At 37.7% G+C, this 19114-nt stretch overlaps 3 protein-coding genes across 3 annotated transcripts; all 3 read right to left on the minus strand.

Moving 5' to 3' along the window:
• LOC306770118 (peptidyl-prolyl cis-trans isomerase FKBP14-like) lies at nt 1-3851 on the minus strand. The gene is made up of 4 exons (XM_079258926.1): nt 3612-3851; nt 2207-2358; nt 458-585; nt 1-175 (listed from the first exon to the last, which is right to left on the minus strand). The coding sequence occupies exons 1-4, from the start codon at nt 3809-3811 to the stop codon at nt 17-19; spliced, it is 639 nt and encodes a 212-aa protein (XP_079115052.1). The 5' UTR covers nt 3812-3851; the 3' UTR covers nt 1-16.
• Nucleotides 3852-4788: 937 nt separating this feature from the next.
• Nucleotides 4789-12029, minus strand: LOC306769709 (uncharacterized protein; the record flags this gene model as incomplete). Its single annotated transcript, XM_079258403.1, has 17 exons — nt 4789-4858; nt 6078-6180; nt 6867-6996; nt 7559-7678; nt 7953-8092; nt 8179-8275; nt 8488-8568; nt 8657-8692; nt 9038-9082; nt 9699-9725; nt 9806-9868; nt 9980-10051; nt 11037-11063; nt 11177-11221; nt 11441-11560; nt 11668-11777; nt 11927-12029. 17 exons carry the CDS (start codon nt 12027-12029, stop codon nt 4789-4791), a joined length of 1389 nt encoding a protein of 462 aa, XP_079114529.1.
• A 5195-nt stretch (nt 12030-17224) lies between these two features.
• npvf (neuropeptide VF precursor) lies at nt 17225-18648 on the minus strand (the record flags this gene model as incomplete). Its single annotated transcript, XM_079258754.1, has 3 exons — nt 17225-17297; nt 17419-17795; nt 18487-18648. 3 exons carry the CDS (start codon nt 18646-18648, stop codon nt 17225-17227), a joined length of 612 nt encoding a protein of 203 aa, XP_079114880.1.
• Between the last annotated feature and the right edge of the window lie 466 nt (nt 18649-19114).

Genomic DNA, 19114 nt, shown 5'->3' on the forward strand with positions numbered 1-19114 from the left:
TCCCAGCAATCCCAGTTCACAGTTCATCGTGTTTGTATGTGAATTCTCTGGAAGATATAAAGCCGTCTTTGTTCTTGTCCTCTCTAGCAAAGATTTCCTCCATCATGTTCGCATGTAGGGTGTCATTCGGAGGGTAACCGTAACGCTCGTACTCCTTCTTCAGATACTCTTTCACCTGGCAGGACAAGATAATTATTGATAAAAAAACATAAATATGATTATATTAAATCAAAACAGAGTAAAAGAGTAAGGCACCTGGTTATTTCAGTTCCCTTTTAATAGGTGAAAGTAACATCTAACGAGATTTCTGTCGTTATCTGCCAAATATTGACAATTTCCAAAATAATTCAAGCCACCCACACTTGGGGGGGTTAGAGGGTTTTATTGGAAAGATGAGACCTGTTCTATAACCTTAGTGTGAGACTGATTAAAATAACTGTTTAATGATTGTGTTTACCTCTTGTTTGGAGAGCCTCCAATCATCATTGAGATCCATCTCTTGGAAGGATTCATGTGACCTTGGTCCATTTCTGATCTCAAGCAAGTCAACGATGAAGGTCAGGGTGCTCTCAGGTGGGATCTTACCTGATCACAGATAACACAGGACAGAATGGTAAAAAGCCAACTACTAGTCTGCTATTAAATCGAATTATCAGTGAGCTTAAGTTGTGCTGGTAGATATATCAAGTTGTTTTTTTATTCTGTTGTCATGAGAACATTAGCGCAAAGGAGAATGGTTTTGGTTAGGGTATTTTGTGCTCAGCGGAACAAAGCACAGTAATGTGTTCATGCTCCATGCAGAGAAATAGTGAGCAAACATAACTGAATAGTGTGGATTAGGGATGGGCGTATTGATATCCTGGAATCGATACTTTAATATCAGCCAGTCAAAATATCGGATTCAATGCTTTTATTAGTATTGAGATACCAGTCTGCTGATGCAAAACATGCCATTTGTTTTAACTTAACTGAAGGTTTTAGTCTATAAATTAGCATCCAAAGCCCAACTACAGTATATTCTGTCACATGACCATGATAGCCTATCAGATGTCATGTTTTCATGATGTCGCTGTTAATGAGGTTTTGTCTTGATATTTTACTGGTTTAATGACAGATATTGCACATTTTATTATATTCATCATATTACTTTAATGCAACTTAACTTTATTCACAAAGAACTTTCACAAAAAAGTTTAAACAAAATGCTGAACAAAAAACATCAAACAATTTTAGAACAGCTAAAGTGTAAAATACAATAAAAGTATCTAAAAATCATTAAAAAGTACAATAAGAACAGTAAAATAAAAAAAAATAAAAAAAAAACAAGAAAGCAGGAGTCTCATGGTAGGTCCCAGGTCTAAATGAGTTTTTTTTATACAGGTTTCATACAGTAACGATGCTTTTATAACAGGCAACTCCAAAGCATTACAAGCCTTGGAGCTGCGACTGCCAAGGCTCCGTCCCTTTCTGAGCTTCCGACTAGACTTGAGAACCTCCAGAAGCAGCTGATCAGCTAATCTGAGGCATTGGCCCGGAAAATAAAAGATAAGCTCAGGGAGCTACTGTGTAGCATGACCATTTAATGACTTCAAAACAAATAAATGAATCTTAAAAGGAACTCTAAAATATACTGGCAGACAGTGGAGTGGTGCTAAAATCAACAAAATATGGTCTCTTAGGAGGTCCAACCAGGAGACAAGCAGCCAGGCTTTGGACAAGTTGGAAATATGAGAGAGACAACTGGACATCAATGACATATGTATATATTTTAAGATATTACACATTTTTACTTTCCTTTTAATTAATGTCAATATTTTTTTATATCAATCTATAGTTTTATTTTTTGTTTAATTTACTCATCAGTGTAATTTATAATTGCTTGATAAGAATTTTTTTTTCCAGTAATGATGTTCTTGAGTTTTATTTATTTTGCATATTGCCCTTGCAATAAAGAATGAATATTATTGCACACTGTACAATTGCAATTTCAACAAGTATTGATATAAGTATAGATGCAAAAGTACCATCAACTGATTGTATTTTATCTGCAAGGAAAAGTTTGGTATCGCCCATCCCCAGTGTGGATGTCTCAGGAAGCTGTTCAGAATAAGACAACATGCATACCAGAAGCTGCAACAGTTTAGTAGTCAGTTAATGGGACTAATTCATTCAGCGACATGCAACTGAGCTTGAGAGGCTGCAGTACCTTTCCCTTCTTTCCCATAGGCTAGGGATGGAGGTAATATAAGTTTCCTTTTCTCTCCAGCGCACATGTCCTGCAGGCCCATGTCCCAGCCTTTCAGTACTTGTCTGATGCCGAGTGTGAACCACATTGGCTGCTTGTCGCCAGAGTTTCGACTGAAGGGCAAACACAGATTATGTGAAGTGATCAAATAAAGGAGAGCGTTTTTTTTTTTTTTTTTAGAAAGCTCTTCTAGAGACTATGATAAAGCTTAGATATAGGTTCAATAAGAATGATCTTTTCCCTTATTCTCCAGTGTTTGCATTTTTAATTTATTCAAACTTTCTCACTTATATTTTCCCATAGTGAAAATGCAGGAATATGACTAATGTAATTCCTAACATCGGTATTAGAGTCCACTCCAATCATCTTTTTGGTTCATACATTGAGTCAGTCTGATCTTTGCTTTTCTGTGTACCAGTGTTCAATAATAAGAACACACTGAACTGATGTGTGTGTAAAATGCCCTGAGATGACATTGTTGTTAAGTGGTGCTATGCAAATAAATCTGAATTTAATTGATCTTGTTTCCTATGTTGTTTTCAATTTCAGTATAGAATTTTGTCTTTGTCTCCAGTATGCAGTTGATAATGCCGACCTTGTTTTAGAATGATCAATTACTTAATTAATTATTGTTTCTCTTCTCTTTATTTTGTCTAGTATGATACATTTATGTCCCTTGACAGGGTATGTATACCTCATTGTGGATGTCTGAAAAACTCTTATCTTTTTTGCTTGTTGTGATAAGTGAAGAATCTTTTCATTAAAGAGTGGAAAAACTCACCATGTTTTATATTTTGCACATTTAATTTGTATATATTACATCTGTTTAATGAGATAAAAACATGAAAAACTGTATTTTTTTTTAATTCAAAATGGAAACATGAAGCTGAAGAAACTTGTGGCGTCTTATTAAAACGTTATATGTTATATATTTACTCGAACTTTAGTGGGGATGGAAAAGTAATGCCAATAAATATCTGTGTATGATAAAGTGAGTCAGCATCGATTTCACATTTCTCATTCTTAAAGTTTCAATTTCCGGTTTTAGATTTTCCTTTTTCTGTTTAAACTCCGTCGCATTATGTGGCTATGTCACATAGTTTTTTGTATTATTATTTTTCCAACGAAAACATGAAGTCACCGTTTCATTTTAAACACGTGATATAAGTTGGACCAATGAGCTCATCGCATTAGGACCCAAAGATCTTCTCCGTTACAGTCCCAAAGTTTTCATTTGACCACAAGGTAACTTCAACTATCATAGCTTCAACATTAAGAAGTATTGAAACAAGACAGACTCAGGAGATGTAAAGCTGCTTCTGAGCTTTCATGACAAACCTGAAAACAGGCATTATAAATAATGTACCTTGAGTGAAACATGGTTCCGTTCTCAAAGAACCCGTCATGATGCACCATCAGCATGTCTCCAAACTTCGTCTTTCGGCGACATATGAAAGGTCTGCTGAGGACTTCTATGTTCACCTCAGCTTCAGTCAGCTTCTCCCCGCTGACAGACGCCAGCAGAAATACGCAGAACCAGCTGACCTCGGTCAGCAGCATATTCATACGTTCAGTTTTAACAGCTACAAAACTACAGAGAAGCACTTTTTCCACAACAGCAAAGCGCGCAGCTGCTCTTCTACGTGGCATCGGCCTTTCAGAAAAGTTGTTGCAACAAACTTTCCTCTCATTGGCTGCTGTCCTCATCAGCCACACCCACAAATGCTGACTTTAGCTAGCAACTGAATGAATTCTTTATTGATATTTTGTTTGACTTACAGCCATGCAGGAACATATTTAATGCATCACATTTTTGAGAACTTATTTAGTCATTGTGGTGTAACTTCATGCTGCTTCAGTGATCACAAATCCTTCTTTCTTTTTTGCAATATGACATTCAATTTTCTTCTGTCGGATTATCTGCACATTCCCCTCCAGTGGGCTACCGCTTGGCTTGTACTGCTACAGCATTAGTAAAAGCAATATGTTGTGCACTAAATCACAATAACATGCAATATAACAACATTACACTTCATAAATATATGTTTTAAAATACATTGCACAAGAATAAGCACATTCACACCCCCCAGAATTGCAAACTACAGTTTTATAATATACATAGCCTTCCTCTTTGCAAAAGGCTTTTTTTTTTTTTTTACCCCTGTATTAAGGGTAGTACGGGGTATTAGCTTATTTCTGCATTAACAGTCAGCAAGTCAAAAACATTGTAACAATTTAATTTGATTAAATTATTAAACCGTTGAGTATTTTCCCCATCTCTCGAGTTCGTAACAGTGCTGCAGTCGTTGCTGTGACTGCAGAAAGGAGCTGCTCATCTGGAAATTCAACCTCAAGTGGGGACAGCTGATTTTAAAACAGACTTCCATGACTTTCTTGGCTCTGAGCAGGCACGAGAGCTTCCTTTTAATACATTCTTTCAGTCTGTCAGTAAATACAAAGGCCTGAAACTTCAGTGGAAATCTGAAGTATAATCCCCATGATCAGAAAATGGAAGTGCAAACATCCACTGTGGCCATTTCAATTCAAGTGAAGTACTTGCAGCCAGTAGAATCAATGATACAGAAGTCGGTGCATTTAAGGTACCCAGAGGACCTGCATAAGACAAGGAAAAAAGGTTTACAACAACAGAAATTATTTACATTTACTCATAGTGGAAAGCGTTTCCTTCCTTCCAATTTTCTTTTTGTGTAGGAAATACATATATTGGCTTTCTTTTGACTAACAGTTACAGGAGACCAATGACACAACCTTCATAGTTCATGCTACAGCCAAAAGAAAAGTAGTGTAAAGACTGAAAACGAGGAACTCAGATAAAGCCAAAACACCCAGAGCAAAAGTAAGTGCAGCCTTTTCAAATTCCAAAGTTTTGTGTCTCAGGACTTAATAAAATGATTATGCCCTTAAAAATGTCAACAATTAGGAAAATACAACTTCGGATAAACAGCAATAAATGGCATACTACCCTGTGACATTTATTTAACAAACACTGAGCAAAAATGTATCAACAGTATGAAAAAGTACGTCCATCTTTGTTGCTTCTATAGGAATTAGGAATCAGACAGATACTGTTCATCAAATGTACTTCAGTAAATTATGATTAACAAGTGTGACCACCTCTGTAAAAGCAAAGATTATGGCATTTTGTTGGTCCAGAACTTTCAGGTTAATGTCAAGTTAATGCCAAGGAGGAAACACATCAGCAATAATCTGAGATAAGCAACTATTGCTTATCGATCTGGGGAATTTAATGATGCCATTTCCAAACACTCTTAAGTCCAACACTGCATCTTAACAAACCCGAAGAGTTATGGAATAATGTTGGGATAATTCCTCACACTAACTGTTAAGCATTGTGGTTGTGGTGTGATGATTTGGGTTTCTTTAATAATCACATGACCTGGGTGTTTGCACTAATATAAAACTTGTCCAAACTTTGGGCATGAACGAGAACGATCCACAGCAGGAAAAAACATCAATAACACTTTGCAACGGCCCAGTTAAACTCCAGGACCTTCAGAGAGCTGTTCATAAACAAAGGCCTGCAGACATCAATTATCTAATGCAACAAGTAAAGATGAGCGAATGGAAATTCCCCCACAACAGTATGACACAGAAACTATTGTACACAAATGATTATTACAAGTTTTGGCCCCTGAAAGTGTTTTTATAAGATGTTAATTAAACAATGATGCTTTTTCTTTCACACGGTGGTTCTGTAATTTAGATTAGTTTTCATGAAACATATTGACTCAGTGTTATGTGTAACGGTGGTAATAGTGTAACCATAGTAACGGATGTGTAGTGAACGTACCCAGGAAGATATGATTTGCAGGTCTGATAACCAAAGTCCTTTCCATCACACTCCTCCATGCCTTCATGCCGGTAGCCATCTCCACAGTAGGCCCACTTACAGTCTGCAAAGGCCAAGGGAAGAAGACGTATAGAATGTATAAGCAGAGGTAGGAGAAACCAAGCGAGTGAGGAAGGGAGACGTTACTAATTTCTTTGGCACAGCCTTTTTTCAATAATGTCAGTACAGCATTTTCCTGTTAATTTAATTGAACAGAAGTAGAGAGTAATGAAAGGTTGGCACGAAAAGAGGAAAGGGAGGGATTAATGAAAGATCAAGGAAAGGTTTCACAGTGTTTACTGCTTTTATCCTTTGCCTCATGCTCTGAATGATATCTCATCTCAGCATGATATCTTATGAAGGTCTTCTCTGTAGTTCTGCAGGTTCTGTATATATATATATATATATATATATATATATATATAAAAGCCCTTTCGTGTATTCTTTTAAGCATTTTTATTTGTATTAATTTAGCTCTGCATTATTGGATTGTAAGGGTGAGCATTAGAAGCATGTAATGTTGAGTTGTTAGCACTGTGGCCTCAGAAGAAGGTAGCTGGTTTGAGCCTCGGCTGGCAGGGTTTTGAACGGTGGTCTTTCTGTGTGGAGTTTTGCATGTTCTCCCTGTGCATGTGTGGATTCTCTTTGGGTACTCTGGCTTCCTCCCACTCACAGGATATGCATTGATCAAGTCGCTTTGAATAATACCGTCTGCCAAAATGACTACATAAAGAATAGATTTTAACTCACTGAGACATGCATCGGTAACAATCTGGTTCCCATCGTCACACTCTTCTCCATGCTGGGCCTGAACCTTTCCATCCCCACAGACACCAACTCTGTCTGGGATTGTCTCAGTTGACTGGAAAGACTGGAAAGGCTGGAATAATTATGTCAACAAAGTCACTTTTAGCGATTTCTAAAAGAAAACAATATGTTTAGATGTTGTCCACAACACCTCAAAGAATCCTAATAAATGAAAACAGACAATAACAATTAAAGATCTCTGATATTATCGGCACATATTGATATTAAAATGCAATATCAGAAATGATCAGTATCAGTTTTTACTTTTAAAATGACGAAACTTTTACACAATATGCACATATTACATAGAAGTCTTCAGTTCCATCTCCACTATCTCAAAATGATAAAATATAACAGATGTCATGTATACTTTTCCAGACACTTTTTGTTTTTTTGGCATAACTTGCTCCAAAAATATCGATATTGGTTTATATCTGTACCGGATATTGGTAAAAAAAAAAAAGAAAAAAAAAAAGAGCAGATACTGAACATTCCTAACAATAATAATTGCAATTGACAACCTTGAATTCATCATTTTAATAATAGTAATAATGTTATTAGCACAAATTAAAAGAAAACTGAATAAAATTTGATGTAATAACGACGTTCAAACAGACACCTCAAAGGTCATTTACCTGTATGGGACTCCATCCGCCTTTGTCATTGAAGTACAGCATCCTCTGATCCTTCCTGAATGCCATTGCATTGTCTACATGTAGACGGCCCATTTCCTCTGCACTGTTCACTACATATATCTACACAAAGAACACGAGTAGTTATCCTTATAGATACAGTTTCCGTGTGCATTGTGAAGGTGATGGTCTTCAGCATGGGTGGCCAAGTCCGCTTCTCGAGAGCTACCATCGTTCAGGTTTGAGTGTTTCCCTTCAGGTAGGTGCAGAAAATGACAACAAGGTGTTGAAGAACGTTTTCATTTGATTCAAGTGTTTTGCACCGGGGAATCACTAAAACCTGCGGGATGGTAGCGCTCAAGGACCGGTGTTGGAGATCCCTGGTCCACAGCCTTACAGCAGTGACTTTATTGGCCCCATGCCGTTGTGTGTAGCTTCCAAAAGGGGCATTGTTTGCTCCTAAAATTGTATTACAGTCACAGCGACCTGGTGGACCTGGAGGACCCGTCTCCCCTTTCTCTCCTACAACATAGAGACCTGCAAGGAAGTGTATAGTTAACACAACATATTACATACAATGTAGGAAGTACAGGCAGATTGTGTGTGCGTGCATATTATAGTACCTGACGCAGGAGGACCTGGTGGGCCAGGAAGGCCATTAGGACCCGGAGATCCTGGGGGGCCCATGGCTCCTGGTGCGCCTGAATGACCCTTCATGCCCTGTACAAATCATGTAACAGCTCAGTATTAGAGCATACTTGTGATAATCTACTCCATTGATAAACGGTTTTAGTGAGTGTTTGCATGCACATCAACATCATGGTAAATACCATTTTGTTAAAGGGTCAAATAATAACTTCAGATTCAATAAAATTAAAATTTTTCATTCTTTCTCTTGTCAGGTGTATAACTGTGTCAATGTATTTCTCCACCTGCTTGCCTCGCTTTCCTGGGCGACCAGTCGGTCCTCTCTTCCCTGGAACACCGGGCTCTCCCTTTGGTCCCAACTCACCCTGGGTGAAGAGCAAAGTTATTGAAGAAAAAAAAAAACAATATCTTATCCAATATTTAGGTGTTTCTTTCTTTGAATGCCTTTCTTACCTTCTGCCCAAGCATCCCTGGCAAACCAATGGAACCCTAAACAGAAAATGCGAGAAGTGATTATCTCATACAGAGCTGATACTAATGAAACGTACAATCTTCTTCTGAAATATACATCTTTAAACTCTGTTTAAATGTAAAGACCTGAAAAGCAGTTTCTTATGAGCCACTTTGGATTTCATCCAATACTTTGAGAAGCTGTTGTAGAAGATTTTGCAATCTAATCAAATTTTCAGGTCCATCTGAACACATAATGAGCTACAGCGCTCATGACATGATTAGATATAAATACACTAAATAGAATTACACAGCAATTTCCAAATGATTTCAGCGTCTGTAATAAAAACACACTCATAAATAAACAAAACATTTCTATTAAACCTGGTTGCCTTTTGGTCCAGCTAAGCCTGGGTCACCATGATCTCCCTGAAAAAATAAAGGAGGAACATCAAAAAGGATGAGAAGTTGAGGCATATTGTTCAGATTAAACAGAATCCAAATCATTTAAATTGAGGATGCTGCAATATAGTGATAAAAGCAATATTAAAAACAGCATCTTGTTTAGGTATAAGATTAATTAACCTGATAGCAATGTTTTTACATGATTTTTATTGGTATCTAAATAATATTGTTGTTCTGAACATTTTTAGTCTTACTAATAGTGTGGAGCAAAACAAATACAATCATGTGTTTGTCATTGTTCATGATGCACAGCACACATGGCACGAGTTTACATTACTTCTGCCACTTGTGGCAAAGATAGTATGCTGGCTTTTTCTTTTATTCTTCATAAACCCAGTTATGCTAATGAAGTGTTACAAATTAACATTTGTAATTAAGTTACTTTTTTTTTTTTTTTTTTTTTTACAAGGAATTTGACTCTGGTTTGGTATCTTTCTTTTGCTCTAAAACATCTACAAGGACATGCAGAATAAGGACAACAAGTCAGCAAAACACTAATACTAAAAATTACTCGTAATACTTGAAAAAAAAAATCATCCTTATGTTTTTATTTTATAAAGTAATCTCAGTCTGAATTTACCTTTTCACCTTTGTAACCACGTAATCCCTGAAAAAAACATGTAAGGAAAATCAGAATCCAAGATGAGGTCTATCTGAATGTGTTCATGTTGTAAAGCTGTGGCTGACCTTTATTCCTGGTGGACCCCGCAGTCCAGGTAAACCCATGAGTCCTGGATCTCCCTTCTCACCCTTAAAAAACACAGCTGTGTGACTGTCTCTGCCATATATCAATCTGACTTCTTTAATGTATCCTAGTACACCATGGTGTCACAGTACATAAGAAAGGTCTGTGACACTTACTTTTGGCCCTGCTGGACCAGGCCAGCCTGGTAGCCCTGGTTTCCCCGGAAGGCCTGGCGCTCCAGTCCGACCCTGCAGAAAGACAATCAGTCAGCACATGGTGAAACTAATTATGCATTTTCTGTCTCCTGTTCATGTTGATGAAGCTCAAATAGCTGGTATGTTGTATTTGAAAGGATGCAAAAAAACAAAACAAAACAAAAAGAAAACAAAAATTTATTTCAAATACTAAGACACTGCTTTTGTATTTAACTTCTGGGGGCGCACAGACCTTATTTAAATAGTAAATGGTATTTGTATCAAATGATTAGTCTGACTTTTTATGATTCTCCCACTCAAAGGAGAAACTCTGGAAGCGAAGCCTCAAAAGAGAAATTGAGTGCAGCTAATTACTTCATAGGAATAAAACCTTTATGGATGTCACTCTGCTGCCAGATTCCTCCAAGCTGGACAGCCACGGAGCAGCCCCACATCTTAGCAACACCTTAAGTAGTGTCGCAGGGCTGCAGCCACGCTAGCAACGTGCCCTTGTTTAGCTGCCTGTCATCAAAATTGCAGCCTGCGGAGACATCATGGGCCTGCTGTGGGTGTGTGTGTGCATGCATGCATATGTATGTTTGGAGAGTGATTTATCATGGAGAGCAAAAGCACTTTGAGAGATTAAAATGCACAAGTAGAGTGCCGGAGAGGCTGGATCAGCAGGGCTAGGGTCCAGTATGAGGGGCTGATGGAACAAGGCCAAGCAAGGAAGAACAGAGAGGGAAAGAAATAAGTAAAGGAGGAGAAAAAGGGGGGACAGATAGAGAGGAGGGGAGCACAACGATGACAGGAGACATTTAAGGATGGCGATCAAACTTTGCTGTGTAGATACTGCGTCTTCTGAGACAGATGTAGCATGACCCATTTAACGGTTGCAGGAGATGTTCTGAGCACATCAACAGACAAATCACATCACAGAGGTTGAGGGGACATAAAAGAGAAGGGGGGTTCAAGATTTCATTATTACAAGGACACACGAGATGGAGAAGACGCATGAAGGAGGAGAGGAGCTGCTCACCTTTGACCCTGGACGTCCAATTTCTCCCTGGAGGACATAAAAATGGAGGGAGAAGAGATTCTATTAGATTGGAGATGAACGCTGGAACAAATCCCTCAACAGAAAACTGAATTTGAGTTATTAATAACAAGAGCACACACCTTCTCCCCTTTTGGCCCTCTTATGCCAGGCAAACCACTATGACCCTGAGAGAAGAAATTAAATTTATTTACAGCTCACATGTCCTCTGTGGAGGATGGTGCATTTGTAGACAGATCAATGCAACAAATGTAATTTGGCTTAATTCCAATCCACTGGCTTAAAATGTCTACAGCAGCTAAATGCACCATGATTTAATCATTGTGGAAAAACTAATGTAAAGACAACAACGTTTAGTGGTAATTCATTTTGAAGTAAGGCCTCACCTCTGGGCCAGGTGGTCCTTGAGGCCCTGGAGGTCCAGGTGAACACCCTGGTGTCACAGGCTTTTGTTTTTCCTTCACATCTTCTCCTTGTATGCTCGGTTCTAATATGCTGATCACCTCCTTCATTCCACAAATCAAACACAAAATCCAAGAGAAAAGGCTTTCAGTGAGTGGTCTATAGCGGTTACACAGTTACAGATAGGAGAGGGTGTTTTATGCAGACCTACAGGGCTGCCCCTCTTCCAAAGCTTAGGTGGAGGAGGGAAGAGTGGCGGCGGAGGTGGTGACATCAGACAACAGGGGTCAAACCTCAGTGGCCCATCCAGCAACCTGAGAGCTGCTGGGACAACAGAGAAAGCTGTATGTATCACCTGCAGAATGTCAGTCTGCATGACTGGAGCAACACACTCATGAAAGATGTCTTACATAACTGGCAGGTCTGCACCCATTCTGCAGCACAGGCTAACACACATCTGGATATCTTACCTGAATGGGCAGAGAGGATGCTGTCCATGTAAGAGTGATGAGATGAAGTCCATGCAGGACATAGAAGAATGTGGAAGGACACTGCAATCTTCACCAGGTCCATGCTGCTGCTTTACTTTCCCTAAAACACACAACACAATATGACAAACATGCACTGTTTCTTTTTCAAGACACCAGCAGCTGTCACTTTTCCTTATTTACCTCTGAAGTTGTCACCATTTCATCACTTCAGTCCAGAACTCCCCTATCTATCTGGTTTTTAGCACATAAAGCTGATGAAGCTGCACATTGCAGCAGATGCAGCACCGCTGTAATTCCAGCCGTGCAACAAACCCCTCCCTCCATGCCAGGATTAGACCAAGGAGAGGCAACTCACTCACACAAGTCATGTCAACAATAGTAAGACTGTCACAGGTTCATTCACACAGTGCTTTTACATTCATTCACATTTCATCTGATAAATGCGGCTCACTGCAGTGGTAGTGCTTCACTTAATCCCTAATGTTTTTATGAGCTCTCCCGCTTTCTTACTCATAAACAACACAGCCTTGTCCTAGTGATTGACCAGCTTTTAACCAAGGTAGCATCAACAGGCTTTTCCTTACCTTCCACTTGATTGTTGTCGCACGTGCAGGCGCGCTTATCTGGCGCTTCTCTCACCTAAATGAAATTGCGCGCTGCGTGCAGTGCCTCTGATGACATTCGGCGTACAATCTGCAAGGCTAATAAATCGGATTTACTTATCGACCAGCCTCTTTTCTGCCACTGGTCAATAACAACACAATTGGGGGGGGGGGGGGGGGGGGGGGGGGGCTTTCTCCCCTCCCCTTCTGGTTTTGTAGACCCCAGCGGTGGAGGCTCCAGTCAGTCCAGTGGATCACATCAACTGCTGTGTTCCCTGCATCGACTTCAGGACTGCTGTCTGGAAAGCAGGGGGAGGATTACCCACTTAACATTGGTTTGGCACGGTTTGTCCACACTGGCGCTGATGGTCTTTTTGTAAGGAGAAAACTGGCGCCCTCTGCTGGACATTTCAGCCCAGGGGAGAAAAAAAACCACCCAGAAGTTACGTAACTTTCATTTCTGTTGTGAGCGTTTTCCTCCACCAAGGCAGCAGCTAAATGTTTTCACCCGAGTTTATCGTCTGGCTGTTTAGGCTAAAACGACTGGAGGGATTTTTGTGATATTTTTTCTGAGAATGGGTCTTGTTCTGCCTGAGATTCTAATAAACTTTGGAAATGATCTGGAAGGAAGTGTGGACACAGGCATATTTATAAGGATTCTTCATAACATGGGTGGAAATTAGCTGCTTGGTTACAAGTGGTGATACAAGTGGTGATACGCAGACGGTGCCTAGTTAACTGTGAAGATGACTGCCAGTGGACGCGTGTTTTTTTTTTTTTTTTTTTTAAAAAAGAATGTCTAAGTTTCTTAAAAAAAAACAACAACTCTATATTTACGGTTTTGTTGCATTTATTACTTTTTTAATATCACAAAAAAAACCCCAAAACAAAACAAATAACCTGTATAGGAATAAAATTGCTTTAAATAAAAAAAACTAAGACACTGTTGAGCCTTAAATGCTAATTTTAAGATTTCAGTATGTCTCAATATTTCTATAAATTACTGGAAAACCATCCTTTTAATCTGAATTTCTTAACATAAAAATGCAACTATCCGATTGACATCAGCTGTCTTAGGAGCACAGACAAAAAGGATTTTTGTTAAATAATATGGTGCCAACCCATAAAAAAATCTTTAGAAGAAATTAAATCAACAACAAAGTAACAGGACGTTAGTAAAAGGTTGGTAAGACGTGCACACACCTTTTAAATTTAGATTGAAAGACAAATTGGTGAATTCTGAACTATCTGAAAAGAAAAGAACAAAAGGAGGAATGATCTAAATCTTCATGGTGAGAAAAGCGTGAATACGTCTTGCCAGGTGTTTGTGTGCACCTCTATATTTAGTCCAGTTGCTTATCTAATAAAAAAAAAAAAAAAAAAAAAAAAAAAAAAAATATATATATATATATATATATATATATATATAATAAAAACAGAGGCTGCAGTTGTCAAAAGGCTGTCCATGGCTGCTGGCATCAAAGTCCTTAAATCTGATCTGCCACATTAACCATGACTGGTGTTGTGGTTATCAAATCAATAAAGCATTCATAAAAGTCATGATTATATTCATTAATTCATTGTCTTGACCCCTTAGTCCCAATAGGGATAGCAGGAAGCTGAAGCCTATCCCAGCAATCATTGGGCGAGAGGCACACTGGACATGGTTTCCGGTCCGCCTCATGGTCAACACAGAGAGACAAAGAACCATTCAGGCTCACATTCATTCTTGGGCGAAATTTAGAGTGATCAGTTAACCTAACATGAATGTCTTTCGATGGAGAGAACCCACACATACACAAGGAGAACATAAAAACTCCACACAAGCCACTGTTCAAACATCCCCCCTGCTGAGGCTCGACCCAGCAACCTTCTTACTGTGCAGTAGCATGGATTCATTTATTACAAGAGAAATATACTATGCTAATTGAAATACCTCCCTAACACACAGATATTTTGACCTTGTTAACACAATGTGCTAAAGATATTTCATTAGAGAAATTCTGTAAATAGGTTTTCTGCTTTGAAACTGTAGAGAATGTACAGTCCCAGAAAAATGAAGTAGGAGACCTTAGAAACCATTATCCATTACAAAGAGCTAATCATTTCTGATAATTAGTAAATCTGAAAGAATTTTAATGACTTTTTATTGTTTTTGTCATTTTTCCTTTGGCTTGTTTATTAGTTAAAGCAGGATAGAAATTGGGGATGTTTACAATTAAATAGAAACAACAGAAGCAACAAAACAGATTCTCAATTTGACACAGTAAATGCAAAATAGTATATTCATTTCAGAATAATGAGATATTTGCTTTAATTCCAGTGTGTGTATTGATTTAAATACGACATTTCATTGAGATATTTTTATTCAAGTTTTTCTTGGTTGCTTTTCTCACAGTAGAATTAATATTCTCATAACAATTAGTTCAAACTCCACAACAATTTGTCCTTTCTGCACAACAGAGCATTTCTTATTGCATTGATCAAATTGCAAATGCTTTTGGACATGAGGCATTTGCTTCAAAACAATTCTTTGTGTTTAAATGTGTATATCATTTGGTTTGCTTACATCATAAACTTTGCTTACAACTGCAGAATTGTCAATTCTCAAAAAACTGAGAGTCCCCATTTCACTGCTTGAGTAATTAAACACAAAAGTTAACCGTAGTTGTCAAAATGTCCCGCAGCGAGTTGATTCACCACTCAAGGCGATACATTCCTCGCTGCATCACCAGGCATAACAAATGTGATGTAGATGTGGTATGTGACCAGACAGGAACATATATTTACTATTACAGCAGTATGTTGCTGTAATTTGATTGAAGTTTATAGAAGTGTTTTCTGTGGTTTTTTTTTTTTTTTTCTTTTTGTTTTGCATAATGTTTTGAGTAAATTACTCTAGTGGTAAAGAGGATATGGCGTCACGTGAATCAAACACATTCTATTTCATGTATTGAGTTACTCTATTAAAAGCAGTGAATTTAACTTTAGGGAAGTTTTCTGAAGGCTGTACATCCAGGATAGAAAGTAAAACTCAAGCATTGATCTTATTACAGTGTTATTAATATCAGTATGACGGGTTATGTTTGCCTATAAAGATTAATAAGTTAGCAATGTGGTTTAAGAGTTTATCATTGCAATTAAATCTACAGATAAGTTTTTTAGGTGTGATTAAGACAGAGTGACCACTTTTATTAAGGATAAATTTTTGACATCCTTCCAAAAAAAGTTACAGTGATGGCAGCAGCAAAACAGGTGTAAGACAGTTTCTGGCTCAGTCTTGCAAAATGAATGGAGAGGGTTAAAATTAATTATTTTTTAGGATGTTTGCATTAGACGGATAAATATTGTGTAGAATTTTGAAACGTACTTCTCTTATTTTATTAGAGATTCAATATTGAAAAAAGAATTTAGCCAGGTTGAATTGTGAATCCAGAAAGGATTTTTCTTTGGGCATGATTTTAGTTTGGTTTTTCAGTTTTCTTTTCGAATAATTTTATGTGTACATTTATTATTGGTAATCTTTAATCCTCAAATTTAATTTAGTTCAGTGTTTACAGGTTGATGGTTTGAATGGCCTTTCATTAACTCTATTACACCTGTAGGAATGGCATTTCTTCCAGAAATAAACTCTATTTTACAGGAAACGATTTTTCTTTCAAGAATTATTCATAAGTATAAAAGCATCCATTATCATTGAACATATCTTTGACTGTGATTATATTTCAATCAATCCAAATTTTCTTGTATAAACTTTTGTTCTCAATAGTGATATCACCATTGTTCCAGATTACTTATTTGTGTGATGAGAAACTGTGAACGTAGCACAATTTCCAGGCCATCAGGGCTCGCTGATGAAATTTGGATAGTTTTATTGGTAGTTTTGAGACTTTGTAATTTGATCCCATCACAAACTTCAGCTGACCTAATTTATTTATTCCACAATGAATCTGGGTTTGTTAAGACATTTATGAGCCATCTAATAATTTTAAATGTATAGTTAAGGTGGAAGAAATCCAAGGTTTCAAGCCCTCCTTCACTTCTTTCTAGGTTTAGAATAGCTCTTTTAAGATTGCAATGTTTGTTGTGCGCCGGGATGAAATTTAGACGTTTGTCACCCCCTAGTGGTCATTTACTGAAACTGCCTGAATTACGCTGATTTGTTTCAATAATCAACTAATATAAACCTTAGTTACAGTCTCCAAAGAAATAATGCAATTAGTTTTATAAGCAGTAATTCTCAGTAGTTCCATAAAAAATTTAATCTGGTTTTTATCATTAAATACACTGTAACAGTGAGATATGCTTTATTTGGTTTATTTTAAGACTGTGTGTGATTCCCAAATACAACCTTGCACCTGTGAGAAGTTATATAGATGCTACTGAGCTGTGTGTAGTCCAGGAGGATTTTCTGAAAATAAAGAGAAGACATTATTATGTTGGAATCAGTGCTTCTAGCTTTATTAATTTGTTTCTACAACATTATTTTATGGCTTTGTCAGTTTATGCAAGACACATTTTCAAACATCATGATGGTTATTTAAACCAAAACAGCAGAAATCTCACTTTTTTTTGGGTTATAATTACTTTGAGACATTTGTCTTGAAATAGAAACACAAAATGTTGATGTGTACATCCTACAGCAGATGTCGTGGTAGGGCTATAAAACCGTCCTTCATTCATTAAATGTTTTTTCTTCCATATCCACATCCTCTTCCAAGCTGGATGTAATGTCATAATCTTCAGTCCTGCACAGGATGAAAAATACAGTCAGAAAAACTCAAACACAGATGTGTCTCTGAGTCCCTAAAATTCTAAAACAGGTCACAGTATCTAGACTTTATACTACAAAATGCATGACTTGTTTACCAGTGTAAACCAGTGTTCAGTAACTGCTGACTGGCCAGAGTCCTGAGAAGACCCCAGTATGGAACATTTCTCCCAAATCTTTGAGGCATCATCGGTCTGGGAGCCTCTCTGACACTGCGACATTCTGCACACACCCGGATCTCCTCCCAGGATCGTCCGAATCTCTGCGGCATGTTGGGGCTTGAATTTTGAGACCTGTCATCATCTGGACTGCTTTCCCTCCCGAAACGCATGGGCATGTTGGCATGCATGTAGAGAGGTTTGGCAGTGGGTGGATAGAGCTTGATTATGGTGGGCAGGCGCATCTTACTGGTGGTGGGAGTCACATGGATGTTAAAGCTTTCCAGATCTAAACTCTTGCGAATTCCACTTTTAGTCTGAAATGAGAAAATAAGCATCTTAAAGTAGAAGTTAATTGGTATGTTTTTGTTGTTTATGTGCATGTTTGTTTACATCTTGATATGTTTTTCAACTGACTTGTTGTTTTGTTAACAAAATTGTACAAACTTAAAGTTATTAGTTGCTTTTCTTTTACGAAATGAAAGATTTTGTGTACATTTGCATTGGCTCTGAGACACTATGTGTGGTAGGCTAAACACACTGAATTTTAATAATGCACTTCACTTTAAACTGAAAAAAAAGTAGTTTTGTCATTGAGTTAATTAATTAGAACACTTGCCAGATTTGGAAACCGGTCGAAACAAAAGGGAAAAGTAATACAATGCAAGACAAACAGGTCCGATTGCTTCTTTTCTCTAGTCATTCAGAGAAAAATGACATTTAAGACCATAATGTAGCCACAGTAATTAGTGTGAATGTGCGTTGGACAAAACAGCATTTTGCTTGCCAGAAAAGTAAGTTTTACAGTAGAATATCACCATGATGTCTGCAGCTGAAGTAACACTGGTAATTACACATTGTCTGCTACTTTTACTTACCAAAGATGTCTCAAATATTATACTAATTTTTAATATATAATATTTACATCTGATCCAACAGAGTAATTGTCAGCATGTAAGCAAAAAACCCAAAAGATAATAAGTTTCCGTTTTTCTAAATATTTCTCACCTGTTGGTACGGCTGTTTCCTCACTGTGTGTCTGCCATCATTGGTGCTCTGCAAAGTGTTATCACTGTGGATGGATTTCCCAAAGACATGGAGGTCAGATGCCGCTGCCCCTCCAAGACCCCCAAGCAACAGGAGCACGGAAAGTATCATTGCTGTCAGCATGTTAACAGTTCTGCTTGATAAATTTTTCCAGGATAGTGTTAGAACATTTACCTTATTTCTCATCATTTGCACTGTCCTCTCCCATTATTTAAGACCACCTAAAGCGTGCGTCACCAATCACATGTAATTCAGACACTGGCACACATACACTGATGCTTACATGCGTGATGCACTGCCTCATTTGAACAGAGCAAATTCCTGTCTCATCTACTAATCATTCGGCTTTAAAAGGTATGTGGGCACTAATTAGGCTGCTGAAGAAACCTGTTGCCCTTTGTATAATCTGACAGGAGTTCACAGGAAAACTAAACACAAACAAACACACAAAAAGCTTATTGAATGGTATAATTAAAATTAAATTCCTATGATTCTTTTTCAGTTCTGCTTGAGGTTTTTAATCATTGTAAACCTTGTTAATCTCAGCAACAAATTAAACAAATGCGCTGAAGCCTTAAGATCCGTGAAA

This window comes from Telmatherina bonti (assembly GCF_933228915.1).
Source record: "Telmatherina bonti genome assembly, chromosome: 19".
Classification (NCBI taxonomy): Eukaryota; Metazoa; Chordata; class Actinopteri; order Atheriniformes; family Telmatherinidae; genus Telmatherina; species Telmatherina bonti.